At 44.2% G+C, this 17,186-nt stretch overlaps 1 protein-coding gene across 2 annotated transcripts in view; it reads left to right on the forward strand.

Annotated features, from left to right (window-relative positions):
• The window catches only part of DNAJC15 (DnaJ heat shock protein family (Hsp40) member C15), an 88,670-nt gene that overhangs the window by 29,353 nt on the left and 42,131 nt on the right, over positions 1-17,186 (forward strand). For both annotated transcript variants that reach the window (XM_004054439.5, XM_063697307.1), the window contains exon 2: positions 16,179-16,230. In XM_004054439.5, coding sequence (XP_004054487.2) covers positions 16,179-16,230 — 52 coding nt within the window. The remainder of the gene's footprint in view (positions 1-16,178; positions 16,231-17,186) is intronic.

The raw sequence follows: 17,186 nt of genomic DNA on the forward strand, positions 1-17,186 counted from the left end.
TTCATAGGGGTTGTACTAGTTTACATTCCTACCAGCAGTGTAAAAGTGTTCCCTTTCACCATATCCATGCCAACATCTATTATTTTTTGATTATTATTATTATTTTTTTGAGGTGGAGTTTTGCTCTGTTGCCCAGGCTGGAGTGCAGTGGCGTGATCTCGGCTCACTGCAACCTCTGACTGCTTGGTTCAAGCGATTCTCCTGCCTCAGCCTTCCGAGTAGCTGGGATTACAGGCATGCTCCACCACAGCCAGCTAATTTTTGTATTTTTAGTAGAGACAGGGTTTCACCATATTGGCCAGGATGGTCTCGATCTCCTGACCTTGTGAAACACCTGTCTCAGCCTCCCAAAGTGCTGGGATTACAGGCGTGAGCCACCACGCCCGGCCTATTTTTTGATTTTTAAATTATGGCCATTCTTGCTGGAGTAAGGTGGTATGGCATTATGGTTTTGATTTGCATTTCCCTGATAATTAGTGATGTTGAGCATTTTTTTCATATGTTTTTTGGCTATTTGTATATCTTCTTTTGAGAATTGTCTATTCATGTCTTAGCACACTTCTTTTTTTGAGTCTCACTCTTGTCACTCAGGCTGGAGTGCAGTGGTGTGATCTCAGCTTACTACAACCTCCACCTCCTGGGTTCAAGCGATTCTCCTGCCTCAACCTCCCAAGTAGCTGGATTACAGGTGCCTGCCACTACACCTGGCTAATTTTTGTATTTTAGTAGAGACAGGGTTTCACCATGTTGGCCAGGCTGGTCTCGAACTCCCTGACCTCAGGTGATCCACCTGCCTTGGCCTCCCAAAAGTGCTGGATTACAGGCATGAGACACCATGCTCGGCCATTAGCATAATTTTTGATGGTATTATTTGTTTTTTTCTTGCTGATTAGTTTGAGTTTCTTGTAGATAGTGTATATTAGTCCTGTGTTGGATACATAGTTTGCAAAGATTTTCCCCTACTCTGTGGGTTGTTTATTCTGCTGATTATTTCTTTTGCTGTGCAGAAGCTTTTTAGTTTAATTAGTTCCCATCTATTTATATTAGTTTTTGTTGCATTTGCTTTTGGCTTTTTGATCATTCAGGAGCAGGTTATTTAATGAAATCTTTGCCTAAACCAATGTTTGGAAGGGTTTTTCTGATGTTATCTTCTATAATTTGTATGCTTTTAGGTCTTAGATTTATCCATCTTGACTTGATTTTTGTATAAGGTGAGAGATGAGGATCCAGTTTCATTCTTCCACATGTGGCTTGCCAGTTATCTCAGCACCATTTGTTGAATAGGGTGTCCTTTCCCCACTTTATGTTTTTGTTTGCTTTGTGGAAGATCAGTTGACTGTTAAGTATTTGGCTTTATTTCTGGGTTCTCTATTCTGTTCTATTGGCCTATATGCCTGTTTTTGTACCATGCTGTTTTGGTGACTATGGCTTTATAGTATAGTTTGAAGTTGGGTAATGTGATGCCTCCAGATTTGTTCTTTTTCCTTAGTTTTGCTTTGGCTGCATGGGCTGTTTTTTTGGTGCCATATGAATTTTAGGATTGTTTTTTCTAGCTCTGTAAATGATGATGCTCGTATTCTGATGGGAATTGCATTGAGTTTGTAGATTGCTTTTGGCAGTACAGTCATTTTCACAATATTGATTCTATCCATCCATGGGCATGTGATGTGTTTCCATTTGTTTGTGTTGTGTGTGATTTCTTTCAGCAGTCTTTTGTATGATAGTTTTCCTTGTAGAGGTCTTTTACCTCCAAGGTTAGATATATTCCTTTGTAATTTTTTGTTTGTTTTTTCTTTGCAGCTATTGTAAAAGGGGTTGAGTTCTTGATTTGATTCTCAGGTTGGTCACTGTTAGTGTATAGCAGAGCTACTGATTTGTGTACATTAATTTTGTATCCTGAAACTTTGCTGAATTCATTGATCAATTCTAGGAGATGTTTGAAGGAGTCTTCAGGGTTTTCCAGTATACAATCATATCTTCAGCAAATAGTGACAGTTTGACCTCCTCTTTACCGATTTGGATGCCCTTTATTTCCCTCTCTTGTTTGATTGCTCTGGCTAGGACTTCTAGTACTATGTTGAATAGAAGTGGTGTAAGTGGGCATCCTTGTCTTGTTGCAGTTCCCAGAAGGAATGCTTTCAACTTTTCCCCACTCAGTATTATGTTGGCTGTGGGTTTGTCTTTTATTACCCTAAGGTATGTTCCTTCTATCCTGATTTTGCTGAGAGTTTTAATCATGATGGGATGCTGGATTTTGTCAAATGCTTTTTCTGTGCCTGTTGAGATGATCAGGTGATTTTTGTTTCCAATTCTGTTTAGTATATCACATTTATTCACTTGTGTGTGTTAAACTATCTCTGCATCCCTGGTATGAAACCCTCTTGATCATAGTGGATTATCGTTTTGATATGCTGTTGAGTTTGATTAGTTAGTATTTTGCTGAGGTTTTTTGCATCTATGTTCATCAGGGATTTTGGTCTATAGGTGTTCTTTTTATTGTTGTTATGTCATTTCCTGGTTTTGGTATTAGGGTGATAACTGGCTTCATAGAATGATTTAGGGAGGATTCCCTGTTTATCTTTTGGAATATTTTCAATAGGATTGGTACTAGTTCTGTTTTGAATGTCTGACAAAATTCAGCTGTAAATCCATCTGGTCCTGGACTTTTTTTTTGTTGACAGTTTTTTTGATTACCATTTTAGTCTCACTTCTTGTTATTGGTATGTTCTGAGTTTCTAGTTCTACCTTGTTTAATCTTGGAGGGTTGTATATTTCCTGGAATGTATCCATCTCCTCTAGGTTTTCTAGTTTCTGCGTGTAAGGGTGTTCATAGTACTCTTGAATGATCTTTTTATTTCTGTGGTATTGGTTGTAATATTGTTATAGGAAATAGAAATAAAGTATTTGGGTAGACGGGGAGAAGAGAGTCCCTGGCAGAAAACTTTCCTTCTAACATAAAGTAGCTCAGAAATAGCTCCCTTCTAACCTCATGCAGTTCAAAGAAATCACTTCTCTAACTAAACAAGCAGCCTGAAAGATCAGGCTGTAAATCACAGATAAACCCCTGGAGCACAGAAGGAGGGCGGGGAGTCTCCTGGGTAATCACCAAACTTCACAATGGGCCCCAGTAAAAACAGTGGGCCTTAATAAGCACATTCCTTTCCCTTTAGGACACCAAGATAGAGAAGCTAAAAGTGGACTTGGGGAGGCGGGGGCGGAGACGTCGTGGGGGAGGGGTGTTGGGGGGATGCCTGCAGCTGCAAGAAGATGTCTGGGAACAGACCCAGAAACTCTCCCTCTCAGATAAGCAAAAGAAGGCATCACAGACTAAGTCTGCCCATGTGATCCAGGAATGAAGTGAGATCTGATAAAAAAAACTCTGCTCTATAAAGATAGCACACCTGGTCCCAACTAAATCGTCAGGCCCTAGGAGGATAAGACATCCCCTCCTCACTGGCACCACCCCCGCCACCTGCCACTAACTCCCTCCTCACTAGCCCATTTATAAAAACCCTGACATTTTTACTAAGCAACCCACTCGGGACCCATCTCTTCAAGGGAGAGCTGTTCTTTCTTTTTGCCTATTAAACTTTGCTCCAAACTCAAGTCTGTGTGTGTAGTGTGTGTCCCCGACCTCCGTCTCCTTGACTGTTCGACGAAGAGCCTTGGTATTTACCCCAGACAACGAGGCTGCTTCAGTATCTCCCGTTACATTTCTAATTTAGCGTATTTGGATCTTCTCTCTTCTTTTCTTGGTTAGTCTAAGGGTCTACCAATTTTACTTATCTTTTCAAAGAACTGAACCAGTTTTTGTTTCACTTTTGTTTTGTTGTTGTTGCTGTTTCAATTTCCTTTAGTTCTTGTCTGATCCTTCTTTCTTTTCTCTTGCTGGGTTTGGGTTTGGTTTGTTCTTGTTTCTCTTTTTCCTTGAGGTGTGACCTTACACTGTCTATTTGTGCTCCTTCAGAATTTTTGATGTATTACATACATTTTGATTTAATATTATGAACTTTCCTCTTAGCACTCACTGCTTTTGTTTTATCCCAGAGGTTTTGGTAGGTTGTGTCACTAATGTCAATTCAGTTCAAATAATTTTTTATTTTTCATCTTGATTTCATTGTTGACCCAAAGATTATTCAGGAGCAGGTTATTTAATTTCTATGTATTTGCATGGTTTTGAGGGTCCCTTTTGGAGTTGATTTTCAGTTTTATTCCATGTGGTCCGAGAGAGTACTTGATATAATTTTGATTTTCTTAAATTTATTGAGACTTGTTTTTTAATTTTTTTTTTTTTTTTTTTAGAAGGAGTCTCACTCTTGTTGCCTAGGCTGAAGTGCAATAGTGCAATCTCAGCTCACTGCAACCTCCACCTCCTGGGTTCAAGCAAGCCTCCCAAGTAGCTGGGACTGCAGGCATGCACCACCACGACTGGCTAATTTTGTATTTTTAGTAGAGACATGGTTTCACCATGTTGGTCAGGCTGATTTTGAACTCCTGACCTCAGGTGATCCACCTGCCTCAGCTTCCCAAAGTGCTGGGGTTACAGTGTGAACCACTGTGCCCAGCCGAGACTCATTTTGTGGTCTATCTTGGAGAATGTTCTATGATGAATAGAATGTATATTCTTGCAGTTGTTGGGTAGAATGTTCTATAAATATCTGTTAATTCCATTTGTTCTAGGGTATAGTTTAAGTCCACTGTTTCTTTGTTGACTTTCTGTCTTGATAACCTGTCTAGTGCTGTCAGTGAAGTAGTGAAGTCCCCCACTGTTATTGTGTTGCCATCTATCTCATTTCTTAGGTCTAATAGTAAATTTGGGAGCTCCAGTGTTAGGTACATATATATTTGGGATTGTGGTATTTTCCCGTTGGACTGATCTTTTTATTATTATATAATGTCCCTCTTTGTGTTTTTTAACTGTTGTTGCTTTGAAGTCTGTTTTGTCTGTGTAAGAATAGCTACTCCTGCTGGCTTTTGGTGTCCATTGTCATGGAGTACCTTTTGCTACCCCTTTATCTTATTATGTGAATCTGAAAATTGTTTTGTTTAAGGAGGCTAAATATAGGACCCAGATTCCTTCTTGATTGTAGGGTTTCTGCTGAGAAATCTACTGTTAATCTCTGATAGGTTTTCCTTTATAGATTACCTGATATTTTTGCCTCACAACACTTAAGATTTTTTCCTTCATCTTGACTTTAGATAACCTGTGTTTGTGCCTACATGATTTTTTTGCAATGAATTTTCCAGGTGTTCTTAGAGCATCTTATATTTGGATGTCTGGGTCTCTAGCAAGGCCAGGGAGGTTTTCTTCAACTAGTCTCTCAAATACATTTTCTTTTTTTTTTTCTTTTTTTTATTTTTTATTGATCATTCTTGGGTGTTTCTCGCAGAGGGGTATTTGGCAGGGTTACAGGACAATAGTGGAGGGAAGGTCAGCAGATAAACAAGTGAACAAAGTTCTCTGGTTTTCCTAGGCAGAGGACCCTGCGGCCTTCCGCAGTGTTTGTGTCCCTGGGTACTTGAGATTAGGGAGTGGTGATGGCTCTTAACGAGCATGCTGCCTTCAAGCATCTGTTTAACAAAGCACATCTTGCACTGCCCTTAATCCATTCAACCCTGAGTGGATACAGCACATGTTTCAGAGAGCACAGGGTTGGGGGTAGGGTCACAGATCAACAGGATCCCAAGGCAGAAGAATTTTTTCTTAGTACAGAACAAAATGAAAAGTCTCCCATGTCTACCTCTTTCTACACAGACACGGCAACCATCCGATTTCTCGATCTTTTCCCCACCTTTCCCCCCTTTCCATTCCACAAAACCGCCATTGTCATCATGGCCCGTTCTCAATGAGCTGTTGGGTACACCTCCCAGACGGGATGGTGGCCGGGCAGAGGGGCTCCTCACTTCCCAGTAGGGGCGGCCGGGCAGAGGCGCCCCTCACCTCCCGGACGGGGCGGCTGGCCGGGCAGGGGGCTGACCCCCCCCCCACCTCCCTCCTGGACGGGGCGGCTGGCCGGGCAGAGGGGCTCCTCACTTCCCAGTAGGGGCGGCCGGGCAGAGGCGCCCCTCACCTCCTGGATGGGGCGGCTGGCCAGGTGGGGGGCTGAACCTCCACCTCCCTCCCGGACGGGGCGGCTAGCCGGCGGGGGGCTGACCCCCCCACCTCCCTCCCGGATGGGGCGGCCGGCCAGGCGGGGGGCTGACCCCCCACCTCCCTCCCGGACAGGGCGACAGGCTGGGCGGTGGGCTGACCCCCCCCACCTCCCTCCCGGACGGGGCGGCTGGCCGGGCAGAGGGGCTCCTCACTTCCCAGTAGGGGCGGCCGGGTAGAGGCGCCCCTCACCTCCCGGACGGAGCGGCTGGCCGGGCAGAGGGGCTCCTCACTTCCCAGTAGGGGCGGCCGGGTAGAGGCGCCCCTCACCTCCCGGACGGGGCGGCTGGCCAGGTGGGGGGCTCACCCCCCCCACCTCCCTCCCGGACAGGGCGGCTGGCCAGGCGGGGGGCTAACCCCCCCACCTCCCTCCTGGACGGGGCGGCTGGCCGGGCGGGGGGCTGACCCCCCCACCTCCCTCCCGGACGGGGCGGCTGGCCGGGCGGGGGTGCTCCTCACTTCCCAGTAGGGGCGGCTGGGCGGAGGTGCCCCTCACCTCCCGGACGGGGCGGCTGGCCAGGCGGGGGGCTAACCCCCCCACCTCCCTTCTGGAGGGGGCGGCTGGCCGGGCGGGGGGCTGGCCCCCCCCACCTCCCTCCCGGACGGGGCAGCTGGCCAGGCGGGGGGCTGACCCCCCACCTCCCTCCCGGAGAAGGTGGCTGCCAGGCGGTGATGCCCCTCACTTCCCAGACGGGGTGGCTGCTGGGCGGAGGGGCTCCTCACTTCTCGGACGGGGCGCCTGCCGGGCGGAGGGGCTCCTCACTTCTCAGGCGGGGCGGTTGCCAGGCAGAGGGTCTCCTCACTTCTCAGACGGGGCGGCCGGGCAGAGACGCTCCTCACATCCCGGGCGGGGCGGCAGGGCAGAGGTGCTCCCCACATCTCAGACGATGGGCGGCCGGGCAGAGACGCTCCTCACTTCCCAGATGTGATGGCGGCCGGGAGGAGGCGCTCCTCGTTTCCTAGATGGGATGGCGGCCGGGCAGAGACGCTCCTCACTTTCCAGACTGGGCAGCCAGGCAGAGGGGCTCCTCACATCCCGGACGATGGGCGGCCAGGCGGAGACGCTCCTCACTTCCCAGATGGGGCGGCAGCCGGGCAGAGGCTGCAATCTCGGCACTTTGGGAGGCCAAGGCAGGCGGCTGGGAGGTGGTTGTAGCGGGCCACTGCACTCCAGCCTGGGCACCATTGAGCACCGAGTGAACGAGACTCCGTCTGCAATCCCGGCACCTCGGGAGGTTGAGGCTGGCCGATCACTCGCGGTTAGGAGCTGGAGACCAGCCCGGCCAACACAGCGAAACCCCGTCTCCACCAAAAAAATACGAAAACCAGTCAGGCGTGGCGGCGCGCGCCTGCAATCGCAGGCACTCGGCAGGCTGAGGCAGGAGAATCAGGCAGGGAGGTTGCAGTGAGCTGAGATGGCAGCAGTACCATCCAGCTTCGGCTCGGCATCAGAGGGAGACCGTGGAAAGAGCGGGAGAGGGAGACCGTGGGGAGAGGGAGAGGGAGAGGGAGAGGGAGAGGAGGGAGAGGGAGAGTCTCAAATACATTTTCTAAACTTTTAGATTTCCCTTCTTTGTCGGGAACACCAGTTGTTCTTAGGTTACGTCATTTAACGTAATCCCAAACTTCTTGGAGGCTTTGTTCCTTTTTTAAAATTCTTTTTTGTCTTTGTCAGTTTGGGTCAGTTTGAAAGCCTTGTCTTTGAGCTATGAAGTTCTTTTTTCTACTTGTTCGATTCTGTTATAACTTTCCAGTGTATAAGTGTGTCTTTCATTTCCAGAAGTTGTGATTGTTTTTTCTTTATGGTATCTATTTCTCTGGATATTTTTATCCATATCCTGTATTATATTTTAAATTTCTTTAAGTTGGTTTTCACTTTTCTTTGGTGCCTCCTTGAGTAACGTAATAATCAACCTTCTGAAATCTTTATCTGACAATATTTCTGACAAGATTTCTTCTTGGTTTGGATCCGTTGCTGGTGAGCTAGTGTGGTCTTTTGGAGATGTTAAAAACCTTGTTTTGTCATATTACCAGAATTGTTTTTCTGGTTCTTTCTCGTTTGGGTAGACTACGTCAGAGGAAAGATCTGGGGCTCAAAGGCTGCTGTTCAGATCCTTTTGTCCCATGGGGTGATCCTTTGATGTGGTGCACTCCCCCTTCCTCTAGGGATTGGGCTTCCAGAGAGCCAGACTGCAGTGATTGTTACTGCTCTTCTGGGTCTAGCCACCCAGCAGAGCTACTGGGCTCTGGGCTAGTACTGGGGAGTGTCTGCAAAGAGTCTCGTGATGTGATCTGTGTTTGAGTCTCTCAGCTGTAGATACCAGCACCTGCTCCAGTGGAGGTAGCATGGGAGTGAAGTGGACTCTTTGTAGTTTTGTTTAGTGAGTTGATTTTCTTGAATACTGGGTACTAGTAGTACAGTTGTTACATGGACAGACTCAGGACCTCTGGTTAGCCAGGATGCTACAGGCAGTGGAAATAGCTGTTTTCTTTTTTCTTAGAGTGTGGTTGTTCTTTTATGAGTTGCTATAATGGCTTGAGTTTGTTGGCTTCTAGCCAGGAGGTAGAGCTTTCAAGAGAGCATCAGCTGCAGCAGTATGGGGGATACAAGCTTGCCCTAAGATCACCTGGATAAGTATTTGGTTTTCTCAGCTGATGGGTGGGGACATAGAGCTCCCAAGAGATTATGTCCTTTGTTTTTGGCTGTGGGGTGGGTTGGTGTGGGTGGTGGAAGGTGGCAGTGTGTAGAGAAGGATCACCAGGTTGGGGAAGGGTGAGGCTTGTCTGAGCTCAGATTGTCCTTGGGCAGGGCTTGCTGTGGCCACTGTGGGGTATGGGGGTGTGGTTCTCAGCACTGGGAATTTGCCCCAGGCTATAAGCCTCCCACTGAGAAAGCAAGCATGGCTTTCAGGCTCCCTGCATGCTGCATCTTCTGTGTTCATATCTGCACTTCCTGTTTGACCCTCTCCCACCCCTTCCTCGATTCCTCCCGGGAAAATTCATGCTCAATTGAAATTATCACAGAGTTCATCTGGAACTTTCCTTCTACCTGTGGTCCTTCCCTAATTCCAATGGCAACCCTCCCGAAGGACCCCTGTGAGATAAAGTCAGAAATGGCTTCCCTGGGGACCAGGAGTGCTTATAGGGCTCTTCCTGCTGTTGCTTCTACTTTTAATTTTCGCTCAGCTCTCTTCAGCTCTAGGTAAGGTTAAATCCTACTGTTTCCTGGATTTTCAGGTTCCCCAGTGAGGATGCATGTTCAGAGGCAGACTTTCCCCCTCTCACACTTTGCGCACTTAATGGTTTTTCTGCTGTCTCATGGAGTCTGCAATGGCAAGCTGCTGCTTTCAAAGGGTCTGTGAATTCTTTTGGTTTTCCTGATATGTTTCTGGAGTAGTTCTTGGAGCAAAAGTTCACGGTGTGAGCCTCCACATGCTGTTTCTGCACGTCCGAGTGGGAGCTGGAAGTTAGTCCAGCCTCCTCTCCACCGTTTTTTTCTTTTTGTTGTTTTTAAAGGTTACAAGCCCTTTGTTTTTCCTTCTGTAAAATAAGTCTTTAGAAGTAGTCTATTAATTTTATTATTAAAAACTCAAGTTTTTATTACATTATTATTGAATGAAAAAGTAAAATATATGTGACAGAACTTCTGATGTGCTCTAGGAGTCGAAAATTGAATGAGAGATCCTCTCTGACTTCAGTGAGCTCATATTTATATTTCTTCTTCTCTTTCTTTTTTTGGAGACGGAGTTTTGCTCTTGTTGCCCAGGCTGGAGTGCAATCCCAGGTTCAAGCGATTCTCCTGTCTCAACCTCCCGAGTAGCTGGGATTACGGGCGTGCGCCACCATGCCTGGCTAATTTTGTACTTTTAGTAGAGCCACCGCACCCAGGATTTGTTTCTTTTTAAAGAAAGATTCTTATGTTGGAGCTTGTGAGCTGAAGGACTTCAGGAAAACCCACGGAATCCCCTCAAATTGTATACAGATTTTTGTGATGTTTGTGTTTTCCTGAGTGTCTCACGTGTCCGCGTGAAGAGACCACCAAACAGGCTTTGTGTGAGCAACAAGGCTGTTTATTTCACCTGGGTGCAGGCGGGCTGAGTCCGAAAAGAGAGTCAGCAAAGGGTGGTGGATTATCATTAGTTCTTACAGGTTTTGGGATAGGCGGTGCAGTTAGGAGCAATGTTTTGCAGGCATGGGGTGGATCTCACAAAGTGCATTCTGAAGGGTGGGGAGAGTCACAAAGAACCTTGTTAAGGGTGGGAGAGATTACAAAGTACACTGATCAGTTAGGGTGGGGCAGAAACAAATCACAATGGAATGTCATCAGTTAAGGCTATTTTCACTTCTTTTGAGGATCTTCAGTTGCTTCGGGCTATCTGGATGTATACGTGCAGGTCACAAGGGATATGATGGCTTAGCTTGGGCTCAGGGACCTGACATTCCTGTCTTCTTATATTAATAAGAAAAGCAAAACAAAATAGTGAAGTGTTGGAGCGGCGAAAAATTGGGGGTGGTATGGAGAGATAATGGGCGATGTTTCTCAGGGCTATTCGAGCGGGATTAGGGGCGGCGTGGCAACCTACAGTGGGAGAGATTCAACTGAAGAAAGATTTTGGGGTAAGGGGTAATACTGTGGGGTTGTTAGAAGGAGCATTTATCATATAGAATTATTGGTGATGGCCTGGATGTGGTTTTGTATGAATTGAGAAAGTAAACGAAAGACACAAGGTCCGAATAAAAGAAGGAGAAAAATAGGTATTAAAGGACTAAGAATTGGGAGTATCCAGGACATCCAATCAGAGCATGTCCAAGGGGGTTCAACGTTATTGTTTGCTTGGTTGGCGAGTTTTTGGGCTCTATCCTTGAGTTTTTTATGTTGTCATATACCAGGCCAGATTGATTTAGGTAAAAACAACACTCTTCATTTAAAAATATACAGAGTCCTCTTTAACAGTAAGTCGAGGCCTCGGTGATTTTGGAGGAAAGAGAAATGCAAAGCCAGCAACTGTTTGTTGAAGAAGGATTAGAAACGTTTGAGGTAAAACCAGGAGCCACTAAATACCAAGAGCCTGAGAAACAGCTTGGGTGATCTGACTAATAAAGGCCGGTCTGTTTTTGGACTGTATAGAGGTGGGAAGGCCAAACTGAGGAATTATGTCTGACAGAAGGGAAGAAATGACTGCCGTGGTCTTCTCAGATCCTGTGGGAAAGGCCTCTACCCACCCAGTGAAAGTGTCTACCCAGACCAAGAGGTATTTTAGTTTCCTGACATGTGAGTAAAGTCAATTTGCCAGTCCTGCGCAGGGGCAAATCCCTGAGCTTGTTGTGTAGGGAAGGGATGGGGCCTGAGAAATTCCTGAGGAGTAGTAGAATAGCAGATGGAATGCTGAGAAGTGATTTCCTTGAGGATAGATTTCCACGATGGAAAGGAAATGAGAGGTTCTAAGAGGCGGGCTAGTGGCTTGTAACTTAACATGGAAGAGGTTATGAAATGATGACAGAATAGAATGGGCCTGTGAGGCTGGAAGGGGATATTTTCCTTGGTCCAAGAACTATTTGCCTTGTGTGGGAAGAGATTGATAGGTGGAAGTTTCAGTGGGGGAGTGGGTGGGAGTGGCCAGATGAGAAGGAGAAAAGGGATAGAAGTTTGAACGCTAGCTGCTTTTTTAGTTACCTTATCCGCATAAGCATTGTCCTGAGCGATGGGATCTGATGCCATTTGATGGCTGCTTTTTTAGCCACCTTGTCAGCATAAGCGTTGTCCTGAGCGATGGGATCTGATGCCTTTTGATGGTCTTTGCAGTGAATGACTCCAGCTTCCTTTGGAAGTAAAGCGGCTTTGAGAAGAGTTTTTATTAAAGAGGCATTGATGATGGAGGACCCTTGCATAGTGAGGAAACCTCTTTCAGCCCATATAACATCATGGTGGTGCAGGATATGTGAAGTGGGAGCAGGCATTTCAAATGGCGGAAAGCAGTACAAGAGAGGGAGAGTGTGGTGGGAGGTGCCACATACTTTTCAATGACCAAATCTCATTTGTATTCAGAGCGAGAACTCACTTATCACCAAGGGAATGGCCCAAGCCATTCATTAGGGATTTGCCCCCATGATCCACACAGCTCCTGCCAAGCCCCACCTCATTACATTTCCACATGAGATGTGAGTGTGGACAAATGTTCAAACTATAAGGATAAAAAGCAAGATCTTTAGGAGATAAGCATAGAGATTTAGGAGATTAGCCTACCTATCATGTTCAAGTTTCTATGTAGAACTCATACGATATAGACCCTTGGGCCAACTTTACCCTGTTGCATGCCCCATCTCTCACATGCAATACAGTGACTGGTATGTAGTGATGATTTTATCAGTGAGGATCCTGGTAGTAATAGGTGGATTTTTTTTTTTTTCAAGATAGTTTATTGAAGGGGCTATTTTCAGAGGTGTGACCGTGGTTTAAGATAACCAAGAAAGGATGATGAATCACTTAGGGACTAGCAACACTTGGAAACTGTTATTCATCCAGGTGACAGGGCAAGGGTAGAAATCATGTTCCAGAACTCAGTGAGAGTTGTAGGCATGAAAGAGGAGCCTTCTCAGCAGGAGCTGTGGCCAAACAAGAAACAAGGCAGGGAAGAAATGGGGAATAAATTATGCCATTATTTCTCTTTCCTTCCACTCTTTCTTTTTCTGCTGATGCTTCCTCTCACTGGTGAAACCCAACCAGAAGCTAAATGGCAAGTGAATCCCTAGAAATAAGGTGAGGCAGAGATGCAGAGCAAGGCAGATAAAACTAGAAAATGGGTCTAGGGGGAGACAAATGGAAATAATCAACAGAGTGCTCAATACTTATTTGTTGAATTAAATTGAATTTTTATTGTTAAAGTGGAAAACGAGCAAATGCCTGATGGTTTAATGTTTTCTTATACAAAACTTGAAATAAAAATCTCTTTGAAATTTTGGAGGCAACTATTTCATCTTTTGAATGGTTGAAATAGTAAAAATGTTGCAATACTTAATCTATAAAAAATTAAATACTTTATATTTTTCTTTTTTCTTTTCTTTTTTTTGAGACAGAGTTTTGCTCTTGTTGCCCAGGCTGGAGTGCAACGGTGCAATCTTGCACCATTGGAGGCTCACTGCAACCTCCGCCTCCTGTGTTCAAGTGATTCTCCTGCCTCAGCCTCCTGAGTAGCTGGGATTACAGGAGCCCACCACCACGCCCGGCTAATTTTCATATTTTTAGTAGATACGGGGTTTCACCATGTTGGCCAGGCTGGTCGCAAACTCCTGACCTCAGGTAATCCATCTACCTCGGCTTCCCAAAGTGCTGGGATTACAGGCATGAGCCACCACACCCAGCCTTTATTTTTTGAGAGAGTCTCACATCTGTCGCCCAGGCTGGAGTGCAGTGGCACAATCTCAGCTCACTGCGACCTCCACCTTCTAGGTTCAAGTGATTCTCATGCCTCAGCCTCCTGAGTAGCTGGGATTACAGGCACACGCTCCCATGCCCAGCTAATTTTTGTATTTTTAATAGAGACGGGGTTTCACCATGTTGGCAAGGCTGGTCTTGAAATTCTGACCTCAGGTGATCTGCCCGTCTTGGCCTCCCAAAGTGTTGGGATTACAGGCGTGAGCCACCGCGCCCAGCTTTTATTGATAGTATTAAAAGCAGTTCACATTTACTGATTGTTTGACATGTCCCAGGTCACTGTGCTAAATCTTTTACATATATTCTTATATTTTATCCTCACATAACCCTGTAACGTGTCAATACTGTTGCTATACTGTTGGGATGCATCACTGTACAAAACAAGTTCCACAAAGGCCACAGATCTTTATATTCTGATATTAATATTTCTATACCATTCTGTTGTTGTTGTTAGTATTCTCTGGTTACTCTTGAAATTGAGCACCTTTTCATATGTTTTAGCCATTTAATTTTGTGTGTGTGTTTTGTGAAATCACTGACTTAGTCTTTTGCCCATTTTCTATTTGGTTGTCTGTCTTTTTATTATTAATTTGGAGAAAGCCTATGTATATTTGGATATGTGCCATTAGCTATGTGTTGCAAATGACTTCTGCCATCTGGGAGATTCAAGCTGAGGTATTAAGAGCAGGTAGGATTTGGGTAGGCAAAGATGAGTGTTTCTAGTGAGATGAAAGAATAAACATAAGGGAAGAAGATATAATTCACATATGAAATAGTTGAATAGTTTGATTGGACTAAGACCAGAAAGCTCAAAATATGTAGCGCCAGGGAAGCGCTAGAAAATGGCAAAAATATACCTCAGCAGAACATTTGCTTTAAATCAATACGTCTTCTATTCAGGAATAACCTGTTTCAGGCAGGCTAGACAACCTGAAAGGAACCCCAAAGATAGTTTGCCTCTCTGGTAGGTAGCTCTAGGCTTTCGCTCCTCTGCCAGGGAATGAATCTTCTTTTACTGAAATGGCCTTGCTGTCATTGCCTTGTGAAAAGGTGTGACTTAAAACTGGAACTGATGGGGGGAGAAACCTAGAGGAAAGTCCTTCTTCTTGTCCTCCGGCTCTAGATTTCTCAGAGTTTTTGCATATTAAAGTTAGAACACCTTCATGCGGCTGCCCTTGCTGACCTGATGTTTCTCATTATAGAGTCATTCCTTGAAGGTTGGGACTTTGATTTCCTATGACTTGGTGTGTATTTCCCTACAGAACTTGAATGCCAATGGCTGAATGGCTTTTTGGTTTTAGCCTCTCTTTAGTCTCAGTCTCCGTCTTACTATGTCTGCACCAATGAAGAAGTCTATTCATTCTGTTCCCTAGGGAGATTGTGCTAGTATTTTAAAAGTCTCTGCCGACTCTTCAGGATTTGCCTCTCCCACCATTTATCAGACAAAAATGTTTCTGTGGTTTCACTTCTTAATTTTGTATCCATTAGAATTTGTTTTGGCTCCAAGTGCCTAAAACCCAAAAATATAGTGGCTTAGGAAGATAGAACTTTTATTTTTATCCCATGTATTAATAAATAAAGGCAATTCAGGGATGGGAAGGCAGCTCCGTGATCATCTGGAACCAATGTCTTTTCATCTCATTGTTCTTCCTACTTTATCCAAGAGGGTTGCTCCAGCAACAATGTATGCATTCCAGCCAGCAGGAAGGAGAAATGGAGAAGGACATCTCCTTACCCCTCTGTAGGACTTCTCAGAAGTTGCATACACTACTCTGGTTGTATCTTACTTGCCAACGCTTAGTTAGCATAGCCATACCTAAATCTAAGGGAGGCTTGGAAAAATATATCTAGCTAAAAACAGGAATTCCTGATCCTATTGAAGAAAAAAAAAAGAGAATGGATATTGAGGATTACCATTGATCCTTGCCACATAAATCTTTTGTTACTGTGACACTAATAGTTTCCTGAGATGTTTAAGGAGAAAAGCTCAGAATATTATGAGTATATAGCCAATTTAAAATAAATTCTCATCGGAATTAGCTTATATCTGACATTCTGAATTTTGGACCCTTATTTTAAAATTTTTACACTGGTCTAGAAGGGTAGACCTGCTAACTTTTGAATTTTTTATCATTTTTGATAAGTTTGGAAGCTTGACTTCTTTCCTAAACATTGATGTAAGGTTTCATGAAATTTTTAAATATAGCAAATGCTGTTGAACATTGCAAATGTAAAATATGGCGGAGGAAATATGTGCTTTTTATCTTTATAGAAGATAAATATATTAAAGCCACTATTAAAAATCATCTATAGAAAAAATTATACCAATAGGTAATATAAAAGCTCTGGGTTAGAGTGGATTAAAATATATGGAAATTAAATGAAAATCTAGAATCAGTTCACTGAGAATTAGCTGATACAGTGAGCAGCAGATATAATCCCATAGATACTGCATATTTTTTTAAGTCCTGGTCTTCACAGTAGAGCTTAAAGAAAGTGTAGTATTGTAACGTAATTATTCTCATTATTAAAAATGATTTACTTTTAAAACCCAGCATGTTACATCATAAGTAATATTCATTTTTTCTTCCATAGGTAAGAAGTTTGATAGCTGTAGGACTGGGTGTTGCAGCTCTTGCATTTGCAGGTAAGATAAAGAATATATACCAATAAATTGCAGGAGAAATCTTTCCAAATAGCATCTACAGTGATTCATGAGTAGACCCTTAGTATTCTGAGGTTTTGGTTTTCAGACATAATACATTCTCATTCTTTCCACCATTTGTAGTTACTGAACATTTGTCATTGTAGCAAAATCTAGATAAACTTTATAGGGAAGAAAATTAGTGATAAAAAGCCAGAAAAACTAGCTCCAATAATAGTTTATTCCTGGCATTTTTTTTCAGTTTGAAGTATAGTATACTACAAAAAGAAATTTTAATATTATGCAATGTAAGTGGCATGGAGTGCCTTTATTCTCTCATATTTATTTTTTCTTGCAGACAGGTTTATACATTTTAAGCTGTCAGTTCTTTCTCATGAGCATAGTTGTTCCGTGTAGTTTATTGATTTGTCTCTAAACGTATTGGTATAATTACCTTGATAAACCCTGGGGAATTTTTTTCACTGCTAAAATTACGTTTTTCGAAAGAATAGTTCTTTTTTTTTTTTTGGAATGGGCAAGACTGTGCCCCTTCCAGAGGCTCTGGGGAGAACCCCTTTCCTTACCCTTCCTGGCCTACAGAGTTTGCCTTCATCCTTGGCTCATGGACCCTTCCTCCATTTTCAAAGCCAACAGCTTAGCATCTTCCAACCTCTGTCTGACTGTCACTCTCCTCCTTCCCTCTTAAAAAGATTTTGTGATTACACTGGGCCCACCTGGATAATCAAGGATCATCTCCCCATCTGAAGATCCTGAACCTAATCACATCTGCAAAGTCAGTTTTATTACATAAGGGTAACATATTCGCAGGTTCTGAGGATTAGGACATAGACATCTTTGAAGGCCATTATTCAGCACAGCACAATGCTAGTTTTTCTTTTTTTTGAGACGGAGTCTCGCTCTGCCCAGGCTGGAGTGCAGTGGGGCGATGTCTGCTCACT

Source organism: Gorilla gorilla, chromosome 14 (assembly GCF_029281585.2).
Source record: "Gorilla gorilla gorilla isolate KB3781 chromosome 14, NHGRI_mGorGor1-v2.1_pri, whole genome shotgun sequence".
Classification (NCBI taxonomy): Eukaryota; Metazoa; Chordata; class Mammalia; order Primates; family Hominidae; genus Gorilla; species Gorilla gorilla.